The sequence below is a fragment of the Saimiri boliviensis genome, chromosome 1 (genome assembly GCF_048565385.1).
Source record: "Saimiri boliviensis isolate mSaiBol1 chromosome 1, mSaiBol1.pri, whole genome shotgun sequence".
In the NCBI taxonomy this organism is placed as follows: domain Eukaryota; kingdom Metazoa; phylum Chordata; class Mammalia; order Primates; family Cebidae; genus Saimiri; species Saimiri boliviensis.
The window spans coordinates 115,144,369-115,158,815 of NC_133449.1; the positions used below are offsets into that span (position 1 = coordinate 115,144,369).

At 40.4% G+C, this 14,447-nt stretch overlaps 1 protein-coding gene across 5 annotated transcripts in view; it reads right to left on the reverse strand.

Annotated features, from left to right (window-relative positions):
* The window catches only part of RSPRY1 (ring finger and SPRY domain containing 1), a 54,001-nt gene that overhangs the window by 24,747 nt on the left and 14,807 nt on the right, over nucleotides 1-14,447 (reverse strand). For all 5 annotated transcript variants that reach the window (XM_003943476.3, XM_074402549.1, XM_074402543.1 and 2 more), the window contains 7 exons: nucleotides 12,541-13,045; nucleotides 9,416-9,468; nucleotides 8,292-8,404; nucleotides 4,003-4,129; nucleotides 3,141-3,199; nucleotides 931-997; nucleotides 71-202 (listed from right to left, as the gene is read on the reverse strand). In XM_003943476.3, the coding sequence (XP_003943525.1) occupies nucleotides 71-202; nucleotides 931-997; nucleotides 3,141-3,199; nucleotides 4,003-4,129; nucleotides 8,292-8,404; nucleotides 9,416-9,468; nucleotides 12,541-12,890 (901 nt within the window). In that variant the 5' untranslated portion in view covers nucleotides 12,891-13,045. The remainder of the gene's footprint in view (nucleotides 1-70; nucleotides 203-930; nucleotides 998-3,140; nucleotides 3,200-4,002; nucleotides 4,130-8,291; nucleotides 8,405-9,415; nucleotides 9,469-12,540; nucleotides 13,046-14,447) is intronic.

The window sequence follows — 14,447 nt, forward strand, 5'->3', positions numbered from 1 at the left end:
AGTGAGCCTATGAAAGAAATGAGTCTGGAAATGGAAACAGACATTTTAATAAAGAATAACTCTCACTTACAGAGATTGTCTAAGCTCCACTGGGCACAGAAACCAACTTGACGTTTCAGATAATCAGGATCATTAGCCCAGGACTCCAATGTGACAAGCCGGTCACTAATACTGGATTCAGAAATAGTCAATTTATTTTCACCTGTTTGGAAAGACATAATCCTTGAATTAACAATGAAAGGGTAGGATGATTTGCTCAGCAAATTAGTATTGGTAAGGAATGAGAAGAGGCAATTAAAGAATTGGAGACTAGAACAGACTTCAATTAAAATTTCTAGGGATAACATAGCCAAAGAATTTTGACTATTTTATTTTCCTTTTTTTCAGTCACAGGGTCTTGCTCTGTTGCCCAGGCTGGAGTGCAATGGCACAACTATGGCTCATTGTAACCTTGAACTACTAGGCTCAAGTGAACCCCTGCCTTAGCATCCCAAGTAGCTAGGAACACAGGTGCATGCCACCATGCCTGGCTGATTTTTAAAATTTTTTTGTAGAGATTGAGTCTTGCTATGTTGCCCACCCTGGTCTCGAACTCCTGGCCCAAAGCAATCCTCTGGCCTTGACCTCCCAAAGTGCTGGGATTACGGGCCTGAGCCACCATACTTTTTCTAGAAAGTAGCAATCTCATCACTAAATTTTTGCCTATAAAAAGTGAGTAATTATGGTTACCAAGTTTTAATTCTTAGGTGAGAAAATCCTTGCCTTTGTCCCTGTTATACTTCATTGGCTTTAACATGTCTATCCAGGCGAAAACAGAATGTATGCCCATCTGATGGGGTTCAAAGTGTAGGCTCATCCAGTAACTAAGAAAAATAAAATTTTTAACAACCAATACAGAAGATCATTAGTGCAAGAAGTCACTATACCTACTTGTCTGTGCAAACTTTTCCAGTGCGATAAGTGCAAAAAGCATGACTGTGGGGTGGGACTGTAACTTCTGAAAAACAACAAAAGATAAAAAAAAAAATCATTCCCCTGCAGAAGTGGCAAGTTATCAGTTTCATTTCCTTGCCCAATATGTGCTAGATGTTTGAGTGGTCAGAAAAGTTTCATTCATTCAAGTCCTGTTATCCATTTGGCTAATAATGTTAGTAATGAAGAACTGAGACAGACTCTCTTACTCTTGTATTTTTTTTCTTAAAGTCACTAGGTTGATTTATAGATTTGGAAATTTCAAAAGTATTAAATACACTATGTTATTTTCTTAGTAAAATTTATATTAGGGATTTGTTAAATAAAATATTGATTTTCACATTCATTTATGCAAGCCAAACAGAAACCTGGAATTATAAACTAAAAATGATCTTTTACTTAGAACCCTAAAAAGAACCACTTATCACTACCAAGTTCCAAAATTATAAATGATTAAATTAACAATTAATGGCTTAGTTTTTAATCTGTTCCCTGAAAGGAATTCTATAAATGCTAATGGTAGACAGGAGAAAACATGTGAGTTCTTTCAGTTACAGTTAAGTTCATATCTCATGAGTTCCGTTTTAAGGAAAGGTCTATCTGTTGAACATGACATCTTCTCATAGCCATTCTTTTCCTATTGCTGCATTGGGAGTCACCAGAAGCACTCCAGAACATCAGAGGATTCCCACTCACTTCCCTGGTACCCATCTAAGTTCTGAAAAGCTCATATAACCACTATCCCTGATGCTGGAAAGCTTATTCTACATTCTATTTCTTCTCATATCCATCTGAACCCCTCTGCCTGGCTTTTCAGGTCCTAAACCCTTTCTAGCTGGCTACTCAGTCTGTGTCCCATCTCTGAACTCTGTCTTCTCTGATCAGAGAATTCTCTGTCTCTGGGCTTCTGCCTGTGATGTTCCCTTAGCTAAGAAACCCATATTTTTCTCCTCTGAGCACAATAAAATCCTAATCTTATGGCAATGACCCAGCTGAGGGTCCACCTTCATCAGGAAGTCTGACTTTCATGACACTCCAGCTCTCATTACCCATATCACCCATCTCCCTCACCTTCTCATTTAGTCTTTTTTTCTTGAAACAGTCTTGCTCTGTCATCCAGGCTAGAGTTCAGTGGCACAATCTCAGCAATCTCTGCCTTCCAGTTTTAAGTGATTTCCTGCCTCAGCCTCCTTAGTAGCTAGGACTATAGGCACATGCCACCACACCCAGCTAATTTTTTATTTTTAATAGGGACTGGGTTTTCATGTTGGCCAGGCTGTCTTGAACTCCTGACCTCAGGTGACCTGCCCCACCTCAGCCTCCCAAATGCTGGGATTATAGGCGTGAGCCACTAAGCCCAGCCCTCATTTAGTCTTGAGGAAGTAATTTCTCCCATGATCACATCCTGTGATAAAATAGAGGCTAATTATCTTGTGAGTAGTTCTGTTTCCTCAAGTAACCAATAAACTTCTTGAAATCAAAGGACTGCCATGCTGTATCCCCAGAGTGCTCATTGAGAGTAAGGTAAGTGTTTTAAGCACATATCAGGTGGGTATTTACAAATAAGAGTTTTCAGACCAGAGTTCTGAAAAAGGCCAATGCTCACTGGGCCTACAAAAATAACTTTTAAAAATACGGACCATTCAAGACCGCAGGCCAGCACTATGAGAGATCTGAAGGCACAACCTTAGCAAACCACAAGCTTCACAGACAATACATTAAATATTCCAGTGACAACAGTTTTAAGAACAGTAGCAGTGAGGCAGAGGGCAGGGAGGAGTAGAGATTTATAAATACTGGGAATCTGACCTGATGGCCTCCTGACTTGGAATGCCACGTAATTTTGCTTCTATTGTGGAGGTCCCTATTACCATTTGGCAAACTCTAGGAACATGCACAAGAGCCAATCATAGCAGCTCTCTTATGACCAAATTTTAAACCAGGCCAACTCAGCTGTTTTTGCTGGTTGGGATAAATTCTTATCCCACTCTCTTTTTTTAAACATAGGAGGGAATAAACAAGCACTTGGGAAACACCTGCAAATAAAATTCATAAGTGATTCTATTCTCTGTGCCAGTGGCTCTGCCAGCAATTTGAGAAAATGCATAGTTCTAGATGACGCACACTTCTAGATGACTAAGAATAAATAGTTTTCATGTTTCACTTACCAGACACTGTAGCAAATATTCCAGTATTCCTGGGCTAAGTAAACCTATACTTGCAGGACCTACACAAATACAACAAACACTTGATATAATTAAAATGCCATATTATTTTAAAACAGTAGTAATGATCAAATTGTTTTGGTAGAACTCTTTTACCATTTACAAAATACTCTCATGCACATTATCTTATTCAAGCCTCCTGCTCTGAGGTAGAAAATAGTACCAGCCCCATTTCACAGTTAAGCAAGTGAGCCCACAGAGTGAAGTAACTAACTCCAGGGCACTTGGGGAACACATGGCAGAGTCCAAACCAGCAGCCACATGTTGATTTCTAATCCATTGTTTCTTCCACAACACGTGAAGTAGCTGAACTATGCCCCTGTACTTTGCTGCTAACTTTCTTAAAATGGGTAATGTTCATAAATAAATTAAATACTCGCTTCTCAGGAACTGCTCCAATCTGAAGTTCCTTTTCCTCTCCCCCTACCTTGTATGTCTTCATAATCTAGCTAAACTTTATGCAGAGTGTATATATGCAAATTATACATAGTATACACACATACATATCTTTGTTATGCTGAATTTAGCTTTTTTCCCTTTTTTATTTTTCCCACTCCTTATTCTTAAAGCAAATAAGCACAACTTTTTTCTTTTAAAACTTTCCCTGAAAATCCACAAAGCTAAATTAAATTGCATTCACCTCTGTAGCCTTTTAGTAATTTTCTTCCAGTTAGTCTACGTCTTTCAATATCGTTTTTAAGATATTCTTTCTGGTATAGCAGGCTTGATCAAAGACCTACAGTACAAATTTCCCTTTAATGTCAAATAACTTAAGATCTTCCACTGTGGGGTGTCCCAAAATTACCTGCTAGTTTCTCTGCCAAGCAGCCTAGGACTGCAGATGTGTTCCTGTGTTTGGCAGGATGGCCTGAGTCTTGGCAAGCTACTTCTCCATTTAAATTGAGAATTTCAGTCAATTTCTGGAGTGCATCCTAAAACAAAAATGTACAAGTGAATGTGAACTATATACTACACAGGTTATTATCCCAGACCCATTTTTTGAGACAAATGCTATAACCAGCACTTTGGGAGGCTGAGGTTGGCGGATCACAAGGTCAAGAGTTTGAGACCAGCCTGGCCAACATGGTGAAACCCCATCTCTAGTAAGATACAAAAATTAGCTGAGCGTGGTGCTGCGTGCCTATAATCCCAGCTACCTGGGGGGCTGAGGCAGGAGAATTGCTTAAATCTGGGAGGCAGAGGTTGCATTGAGCCGAGATGGCGACACTGCACTCCAGCCTCGGAGACAGAGCAAGACTCTGTCCACCCTCCCCACCACCAAAAAAAGGCTTTAACCAGGTGTTAAACTCAGAATGACCATATAAAAATTATGCAATATACCCCAATGATATCATTATTGATGGGAAATATCTGATCAAACTGAAAGTCTCCTTACATGACTTAATAGATTCTATTTCATTTGAAATGCGTAAGTTGTATCAAATATATGCTACATATTCTTGAATCACTAAACAGATTAAACCCACTCAAATGCCATTATGATTATTAACATTAAAGGCCAGTGATTTTGAAGTTAAAAATTACATTTAAAAAAAGTTTTACTAAGCAAAAACAAATCCCAAAGTTTTCTTTCTTTTTGTTCTCACTTTGTTGCCCAGGCTGGTGTGCAGTGAAGTGATCATGGCTCACTGTAGCCTTTACCTCCTGGGCTCAAGTTATCCTTCCACCTCAGCCTCCCTCGTAGCTGAGACTATAAGTCCATGTCACCATGCCTAGATAATTTTAATTTTCTGTAGAGAGGGAGGTCTCATTATGTTGCTCAGGCTGGTCTTGAACTCATGGTCTTAAGTGATCCTCCAGCCTCTCAAAGTGTTGGGATTAGAGGGATGAACCAACAGAGCTGAAGGCAAATTAAAACAGGCAACTCTTATAAGCCTAAGCAAAGGTCAATTGACTGGTGACTAGGCTAAAGACTTTCCCCTTCTATCCACAATGTTTTCCTGTATTGGGCTTAAACAGATTAATCAAAATGCCAGAATCAAGGCTGGGCACAGTGGCTCATGCCTGCAATCCTATGGCTTTTGGGAGGCCAAGGTAGAAAGATGCTTGAGCCCAGGAACTTGAGACCAGCCTGGGCAACATAGCAAGACCCCATCTTAAAAATAAAAGATGCCAGAATCCAAAAAAAAAAAAAAGAATTCTGTAAAACACATGGACTAAGGCAATGAAAGTTTGATACTTTTGTTCTATATAAGGGATAACCAAGATTATACTAATCATTAATACATTTGAGTAAGATTCAAAAACGCTTTCAATTTTAACTTTTTTTTTGAGATGGAGTCTCATTCTGTCACCCAGGCTGGAGTGCAGTGATGCAATCTCAGCTCATTGCAACCTCCACCTTCCAGGTTCAAGTGATTATCCTGTCTCAGACTCCCAAGTAGCTGGGATTACAGGCACATGCATGCCATCATGCAGGCTAATTTTTTTCTTTTAATTTTTTTTTTTTTTTTTAGTAGAGATGAGCTTTCACCATGTTGCCCAGGCTGGTCTCGAACTCCTGACCTCAAGTGATCCATCTGCCTTGGTCTCTCAAAGTACTGAGATTACAGGCATAAGCCAGCACGCCTGTTTTTTTTTGTTTTTTTTTTTTTTTCTTTTTTTTCTTAATAGAGACGAGGTCTGACTATATTGCTCAAGCTGGTATCAAACTCCTGAGCTTAACTGACCCTCCTGCCGTGGTCTCCCAAAATTCAGGGATTGCAGGCGTGAGCCACCCAGTTTCTCCTCCTAGTAACATTTTTAAAACTTTTGTTATGAGGAAATTGCTTAGAGAAAGGTAAGAAAATCAGCTCAGCAACTGAACATTCTGTTCTAGCTTCTGAATAAAGATCACCACCTCAGATACAAATACTTCTTTTTTTAACCGGGTTGGAGCTCAGTTGATTCAATCTTGGCTCACAGCAGTCTCAACCTCCTGAGCTCAATTGATCTTCCCACCTCAGCCTCCTGAGCAGCTGGGACTACAGGCAAGCACCACCACATCCTATTAACTTTTGGAATTTTTTGTAGGAACAAGGTTTCACCATGTTGCCCTGGTTGGTCTTGAACTCCTGGACTCTAACAATCTGCCTGCCTTGGCTGAGATTACAAGCTTGAGTCACGTCACCAAACCTAAACACCTTTTTTTTTTTTCTTGAGGCAGAGTTTCACTTTTTCACCCAGATTGGAGTGCAGTGGCACGATCTCAACTCACTGCAACCTCTGCCTCCCAGGTTCAAGCAATTCTCATGCCTCAGCCTTCTGAGTAGCTGGGATTACAGGTGCCTGCCATCACGCGTGGCTGATTTTTTTTGTATTTTAATAGAGACAGGGTTTCACCATGTTGGCCAGGCTGGTCTTGAATTCCTGACCTCAGGTGATCTGCCTGCCTCAGCCTCCCAAAGTGCTAGGATTACAGGTGTGAGCCATCGCACCCAGACTTAAACGCTTCTGTTTTTAACATTTTAAACATTTTAACCTAGGCTGGGCATAGTGGCTTATGTCTATTATCTCAACACTTTGAGAAGCCAAGGTGGGAGGATCCCTTGAGTCCAGGAGTTCAAAACCAGACTGGGCAACATTGTGAGACCCTTTCTCTACAAAAAAATTTAAAAAATTAGTTGGGTATATGGTGGTGCACACCTGTAGTCCCAGCTTCACAGGAGACTGAGGCAAGAGGATCACTTGAACCTGGGAGGTTGAGGATATAGTGAACCATGATTGTGTCACTGTACTCCAGTGTGGGCAGGGCAGGGCGGTGCCAGGAAGAAGGAAAGGGAAGGAAGGAAGAAAAGAAGCAAGGGAAGGAAGGAAGAAAAGAAGAAAAGAAAAGAAGGAAGGAAGAGAGGGAGGGAGGAAGGAAGGGGGAAGAAAAGGGGGAAGGAAGGGGGGAAAGGGAAGGAAGGAGTAGGAGGAAAGAAAGGAATGAAAGAAAGGAAGAAGAAAAACAGAAATTAAACTAAAGCCTTGATAGAGAATGTGGTAGGGCAGGGTGGCTCACGCCTATGATCCCAGCACTTTGGGAGGCTGAGGTGGGTCAACTACTTGAGCCCAGGAGTTCAAGATCAGCCTGGGCAACATGATGAAACTCCATTTCTACAAAAAATACAAAATTAGCCAGACATGGGGTCGTGTACCTATGGTCCCAACTACATGAGAGGCTGAGGTGGGCAGATCATCTGGGCCAGGAAGGCTGTTGCAGTGAGATGTGATGGTGCCACTGCTCTACTGTTTGGGTGACAAAGTAAAACCCTGTCTCAAAAACAAATAAATAAAAAGACAGGCCGGGCGCGGTGGCTCAAGCCTGTAATCCCAGCACTTTGGGAGGCCGAGACGGGTGGATCACGAGGTCAAGAGATCGAGACCATCCTAGTCAACATGGTGAAACCCCGTCTCTACTAAAAAAAAAATACTAAAAATTAGCTGGGCATAGTGGCGTGTGCCTGTAATCCCAGCTACTCAGGAGGCTGAGGCAGGAGAATTGCCTGAACCCAGGAGGCGGAGGTTGCGGTGAGCCGAGATCGCGCCATTGCACTCCAGCCTGGGCAACAAGAGGGAAACTCCGTCTCAAAAAAAAAAAAAAAAAAAAAAAAAAAAAAAAAAAAAAAAAAAAGACAGAGGGCCAGACACAGTGGCTCATGCCTGTAATCTCAGCACTTTGGGAGGAGGCCGAGGCAAGTGGATAACCTGAAGTCAGGAGTTCAAGACCAGCCTGCACAACATGGTGAAATACCGTCTCTACTAAAAATACAAAAATTAGCCAGGTGTGGTGGTGGGTGCCTGTAATCTCAGCTAATTGGGAGGCTGACGCAGGAGAATCGCTTGAACCCAAGAGGCAGAGATTGCAGTGAGCCAAGATCGCGCCACTGCACTCCAGGCTGGGTGACACAGCGAGACTCCCGTCTCAAAGAAAAAAAAAAGGAGGATCTAATTCTTCATTAGTAATAAAAATTTACATAATAAATCAATATTAAATAAAACAGACCCCACATGTATAAAAATGAAACACATTACATCAAATGTTCTTTATGGTAATTTACCCTGTGCTTAAGCACAAATGATAGTTTCATAAAAGATAAGTTATTAACTTACTTTAGTGGGCAATGGACATTCATCTAGTAACAATGTTATAACAGCTGGTCCCAACGGATCTTCCAGTGGAATAACTCTAATTAAAGACTGGACAACATCCAACCATCCTTCATCTAAGAGCAAATCAAAAAGATTATATGATGGAGTCGCTATTTTTAAAATGTGAAAATATATAACTTATAAGGTCACACAAGATCAATTCACATTAAAAGAAACACTTTTGGCCTATAGATTTTTAGCAGCTAATATTTGGCATGGACATAATTATCAATTGCTAGTCATTGAGGTGGAGTAAAAACATCTTAAGTTACAGGAGTCTGGTGCTTTGTGGGTACTTTCATTTGGAAAAAGGTTAAGCTATGGTCTTGAGTTCTCACATTAAAATAATTTTAAGCATCTTATTTACTACATAGGAGTTAACTGAGAAAACGAAGTATACTCAGCAGTTGGCTTTGTTTTCAGAATGGTACTTAGGAAACAAAGGAACAAAAAATATCCTTGGCCAGGGGCTGTGGCTCATGCCTGTAATATACCAGCACTTTGGGAGGCTGAGGCAGGAGGATCTCTTGAGCCCAGGCGTACAAGACCAATCTGGGCAACACGGTGAAATTTTGTCTCTACAAAAAGAAAAATTGCTGAGTATTGTGGCATGCACCTGTGGTCCTAGCTACTTGAGAGGCTGAGGTAGGGGGAATCACCTGAGCCAGGGTAGGTTGAAGTATAGTTGAGCTGTGATCATGCCACAGCACTCCAGCCTGGGCAACACAGTGAGACTCTGTTTCAAAGTGTGTATGTGTGTGTATGTGTGTATGTATGTATGTATGTATATATGTATATATCTCCTCTCCATTCCAGAACAGATATAGTTATAGATATATATCCTCTCCATTCCAGAAAAGTATGGTCAAAGATCTGTCAACGATAAAAACAAAAGGGATACAATATGCATTGCCTATTACACCTATACAGGGAAATTTCCATACAGTAAGGGCTTTTTTCTTTGTTATGTATGCTAGCTTTTTTGGAGACTTATTTCAAAACAAAACAAAACAAAACAAAAGGTGGCTACATTTCTTCATTATTATATATTCATTATACAGTAATAAAAAAAAAACTAAAAATACCTGTTTCTGCCATTTCATGTAATGTTATCATTGAATAGGGAGGTTCCTGATCACTGAAAAAAAAAAAAAATTCAAGGCATTAAACCTGAGGAAATAATAAATGACAATTCCAAGTAAAAATTCAAACTGGAGTTGTGAGGGTAAAAAGAGACAGAAGGAATGAAAACACATGTAAGGAATGAGGTAGAGGAGACAACCTGAGCTATGACCTATAAGGATTAATGTGTACCGTATGTGCTTATTTCCATAGTCACTGTCCACAATGCCCACAAACAAAATGGGCAGGTGGGTACAGACAAGAACTAGTATGTGTCCTGAGGTAAAACCACAGGACTAAAACTGGAGACCACAGCCTACTCTCAGCTTTACCCTTAGAGGCTCAATGCCAACTGAGACAAGCTAGGAAGGTCAACATCATCTTCTTCATACTTACCTCAGAGAAATGCCAGGAAGAGAGATGACAATCCCATCTGAGGACTTATGGAAGCAAGGGCCTATAAACACATCTTCATTTTGAAGTTTCCTTCTGAAATACCACTACATGCTTATACTTCATAAAATGGTATTACAAGAAAACAATACCAAACTTAAGGAACTATTTAACATTCCAGACATTGCTCCAAAGTGGCATTATATACCTTAAGTCAGTGGTGTGATCCCAGAAATCTTTAAAAAGTGCTTCAGGGGAACTTCAATAATGAAATGTTTTCCACTAAACAATTCTAACTGCTTAACAACTCGCCACTTATTTGTTTACATATTATGGGTCTCTGTTTTACTGTGAGGAAAAAAACCCAAAAAAGCTATTGTCTTAACTTATTTAATCCTCAGAATAACCCTGTGATATAGGAATTAGCATGGTCATTTCATATACTCATTAGATGATGGCTGTTTAAATAATGTAATTGACTGATGCAAACATTTCTGAAGAATAATCTGGCAATAATAAAATTAAGTATGCATATATGCAACGGTTCCAGATAAATTTTTACACAGGTCTAAAAATCAATGTAGATTTGTGCTATTCATTGCAGTGCTATTTGTAGGAACAAAAATTTGGCAGTAACCTAAGTGACCATTACCAGATGAAAAATGTAACAAAATATAGTACTTTCAAGCATACAAAGGAATACTCTGTAGCAGTCAGAAGCAGTTGTAGATTTATATATAGCAACATAAATTTCAATGTTGAGTGAAGTTAAAAAAAAGAGGTTTGTATACCATGTCACTCTTTTAAAATATAGCAAGGGGGACCACGAGCGGTGGCTCACACCTGTAATCCCAGCACTTTGGGAGGCCAAGGCGGGTAGATCACAAGGTCAGGAGACTGAGACCATCCTGGTTAACACGATGAAATGCTGTCTCTACTAAAAATACAAAAAAATTAGCTGGGCATGGTGGCACGCACCTGTAATCCCAGCTACTCAGAAGGCTGAGGCAGGAGAATCACTTGAACCTGGCAAGCGGAGTTGCAGTGAGCCAAGAGTGCACCACTGCACTGCAGCATGGGCAACAGAGTTTCGCTCTTGTTACCCAGGCTGGAGTGCAATGGCGTGATCTCGGCTCACCACAACCTCCGTCTCCTGGGTTCAATCAAGAAATTCTCCTGCCTCAGCCTCCCGAGTAGTGGGACTACAGGTGTGCGCCACTATACCCAGCTAATTTTTGTATTTTTAGTAGAGACAGGGTTTCACCATGTTGACCAGGATGGTCTCGATCTCTTGACCTCGTGATCCACTCGTCTCGGCCTCCCAAAGTGCTGGGATTATAGGCATGAGCCACCGCGCCCGGTCAAAATTTTTTTTGCAATTAATTATTTTTGAGACAGGGTCCTGCTCTATTGCCCAGGCTAGAGTGCAGTGGAGCGATCACAGCCCACTGCAGCTGCAAACTCCTGGGCTCTAGCAGTACTCCGGCCTTAGAATCCTGAGTCGCTGGGACCACAGGCACATGCCACTGTGCTGGCTAATTTTTAAATTTTTTTGTAGAGATGGGGTCTCCCTATGTTGCCCAGGCTGGTCTTGAACTCCTGGCCTTGAGCTATCTTTCTACCTCAGCCTCTCAAAATGTTGGGATTATAGGTATGAGCCATTGTGTCTGGCCAAAAAATTATTATTCTTGAAGACTAACAAATGCTCCAATATTTTATGGAAAAGTCTAATATATTTCTAAAAATTTGTTTGTATTCACAGTACACTGTTTTATGCTTAATTTTTAAGGAACTAAACGAAACCAGATTTCTATAAATGTGACTATCAAATGTTTATATACTTAAATTTACTAGCAGGGCCTGAAGCAAAAATAACACATAGGTAACTATAAAAAATCCTACCATTTACTGAGCAACTGTTAAGTACAAAGCTCCACACTAAATGCCTTATGTACACTATCTCATGATAATCCTTGTAGAAACAGTATTATCCCATTTATAGATGAGGAATCTGAGGCTTTAAGAAGTAACTTATCCAATGTCATGCAGCTAGTAAGGCAATGGGCCAGAACTAGAATCGGGCCCATCATGGTCCTAAACTTTGTGCTCTTAACTACACAATCTTAAATGTTTCTTTCCACTTGAATGATGCCCTTTAATTTCACTGTTATTCAATGTGGGATTTTGTACTTAGAGGTAGACAAAGCAGAGAAAAGACAAAACAGGTAAAGGTGTGCCTTGCAGTTTCAACTGACATACTTCCTAAATGGGTAAGGATCAAATAAAGGATAATGAAAACTCTCCTTGACTTTTGTCCTTATGTTGCCAAGAGAGTTGCCTGTAGCCATGTTCTTGGTAAAACAACTTACCTTGAATCTGTGGTCAGTGGAATAGACAGGCATGCACCATTAACAGTGAGCCTTCATGAAACCATTTCCTACTGTAGCTAGCAGCATAAACTCACTCCATATCTACTCTACTCTATACATTTCCAGACAGAGCAGATGACAGCAAGCAAATCACCCAATCTTATAATTTACTCTGCCATCAGAGGAGAATTAAAATATTCTCCTTTGCCCTGTGAGTACAAGGCTTGGTGAGTATGTCCTAAGCAAACTGAAGGAGTCCTAAAAGTCATGGTTCCTGGCAGAACGCTTTTTATTACATTGGAGGTGACTGTGAGTCAGACACTTACTTATCTACAAGAGTTCGTATTACTGCCAGTGTGTCCAACACTAGCCCATCCACATTTTGTTTCTTTCTCCTTGGCTCGTGTGGTCCTCGGCCCCTCCTTGGTGGCCGAACAGGGTCCCGTGGTTGGCTCCTTGTGTCAGCAGTGGGTACTGCACTGTTCTCAGCCTGTTGCTGCTGGGTGTCAACACTGTCATCTGTTCCACTGTCATCTCGGCAGATACAGGAATTACCCATGGTAGCAGTGGCACCTCTATTCCCTAGGAAGTGGGCTATGTGCTCTTCAAGAGTCAACAGCAGACCTTGGCCAAGGCTTCTGCTTGCTAAGAACACCGCCCAACCAAAGACGATCATTTAGGTAGTTTTCAGTTTTCCAAGTACTGTTTTCATAATCTGGAGTTGAGGAATTTGCATCCTATTTGTTTTTAACAACTGAATGCCAAAGAAACTTGCAGAGTTTATTCCCAACATTATCAGCTACAGGGAATTCTGGTCATCCAATGGCAGTTCTAAAAGAAAATGAGAAAAAAGGAAAATGAACAGAAGATTCTTGACCACTTAACTACTCAAACTTTCCTAGTCTGATTTTATAGACATTAGGATTCCAATGAAGAATCACCTTTGGTTATTTTTATAGGTTTCCAATACAGAGAGATAGCTTTGGATAACAGAATTAGCAATCAATCAATAATTTCGTTTTATCGTTCTATTACAAAATTGACTGCCAAACCATATTCTTATAAACCACAGGAATTATCATTGATTTTTTAAAACCACAGGTATAGTTTTTCCTATCTATACAGAAATACATTAGAAGAATGTGTGCATTTTTTTCCCAAGGGCTCCTTTTATCATAAAAAAATGAGTTGTCTTTTTGTGTAAGAGGTAGGTGTTAAAAAGAAAAAAATATTTGAAAAAATGGTCTCCTTTCCTACTTTAAACCTATGGGATAATTTAAGAAGTTTCAAATAAAATATCTAATTACAGATGTTTGTTGTGGAAAAAAAAAGTTATGGACGGGCGCAGTGGCTCACAACTGTAATCCCAACACTGTGGGAGGCCGAGGTAGGCAGGTCACGAAGTCAGGAGATGGAGACCATCCTCACTAACACGGTGAAACCCTGTCTCTACTAAAAATATAACAATTTCGCCAGGCGTGGTGGCACGCGCCTGTGGTCCTGGCTACTTGGGAGGCTGAGGCAGGAGAATTGCTTGAACCAGGGAGGCAGAGGTTGCAGTGAACCGAGATTGCGCCACTGCACTCCAGCCTGGGCGACAGAGCAAGACTCCATCTTAAAAAAAAAAAAAGTTCTGATACCAATATGATAATACCATTTGATATGAAGGAGAATAAAAAGATAAGAGTTCCCCATTGGAAGCTCACTCAATAATTTACAGAATTCATACAAGTTGTTACAAAATGTTTGTTATGTAAGAAAACTTCGTTTTGGGAAAGGCAAATTGATGTCACAAAAGTTATATTTTCACAATGATCAGTTTGTTGCACATGTCTGTCACAAAGTTCAGAATAAAATGCACCAATTTATCTTTGCCTGAAAATACTGACTAAGCACCTTGTGCCAGGCACCACGCTGGACTAGGAGATAAAGATGAATAAGGAATAGTTCCTGCCCTTCAGGAATTCACGGATGGCCATTCTCATCCCATATCTTATGTTTATCATCAAAAAACCTAATGAAAGAACCAGCTCTTCATTAAGCTGATAAAATCTGGTTAGACTCTGGACGGAAGTAAAGATTTAGAAGCAGTAGACTTACGTGGACTTGCAGCAAAAAGTGAAAAAACAACAACAACAACAACAAACCAGGCTGACATCTGGAGAATAGGTCACATAAGAAATAGACCATGCTAGTATATATTCTCTATACAACATTTGGCTAGTTAATTCCG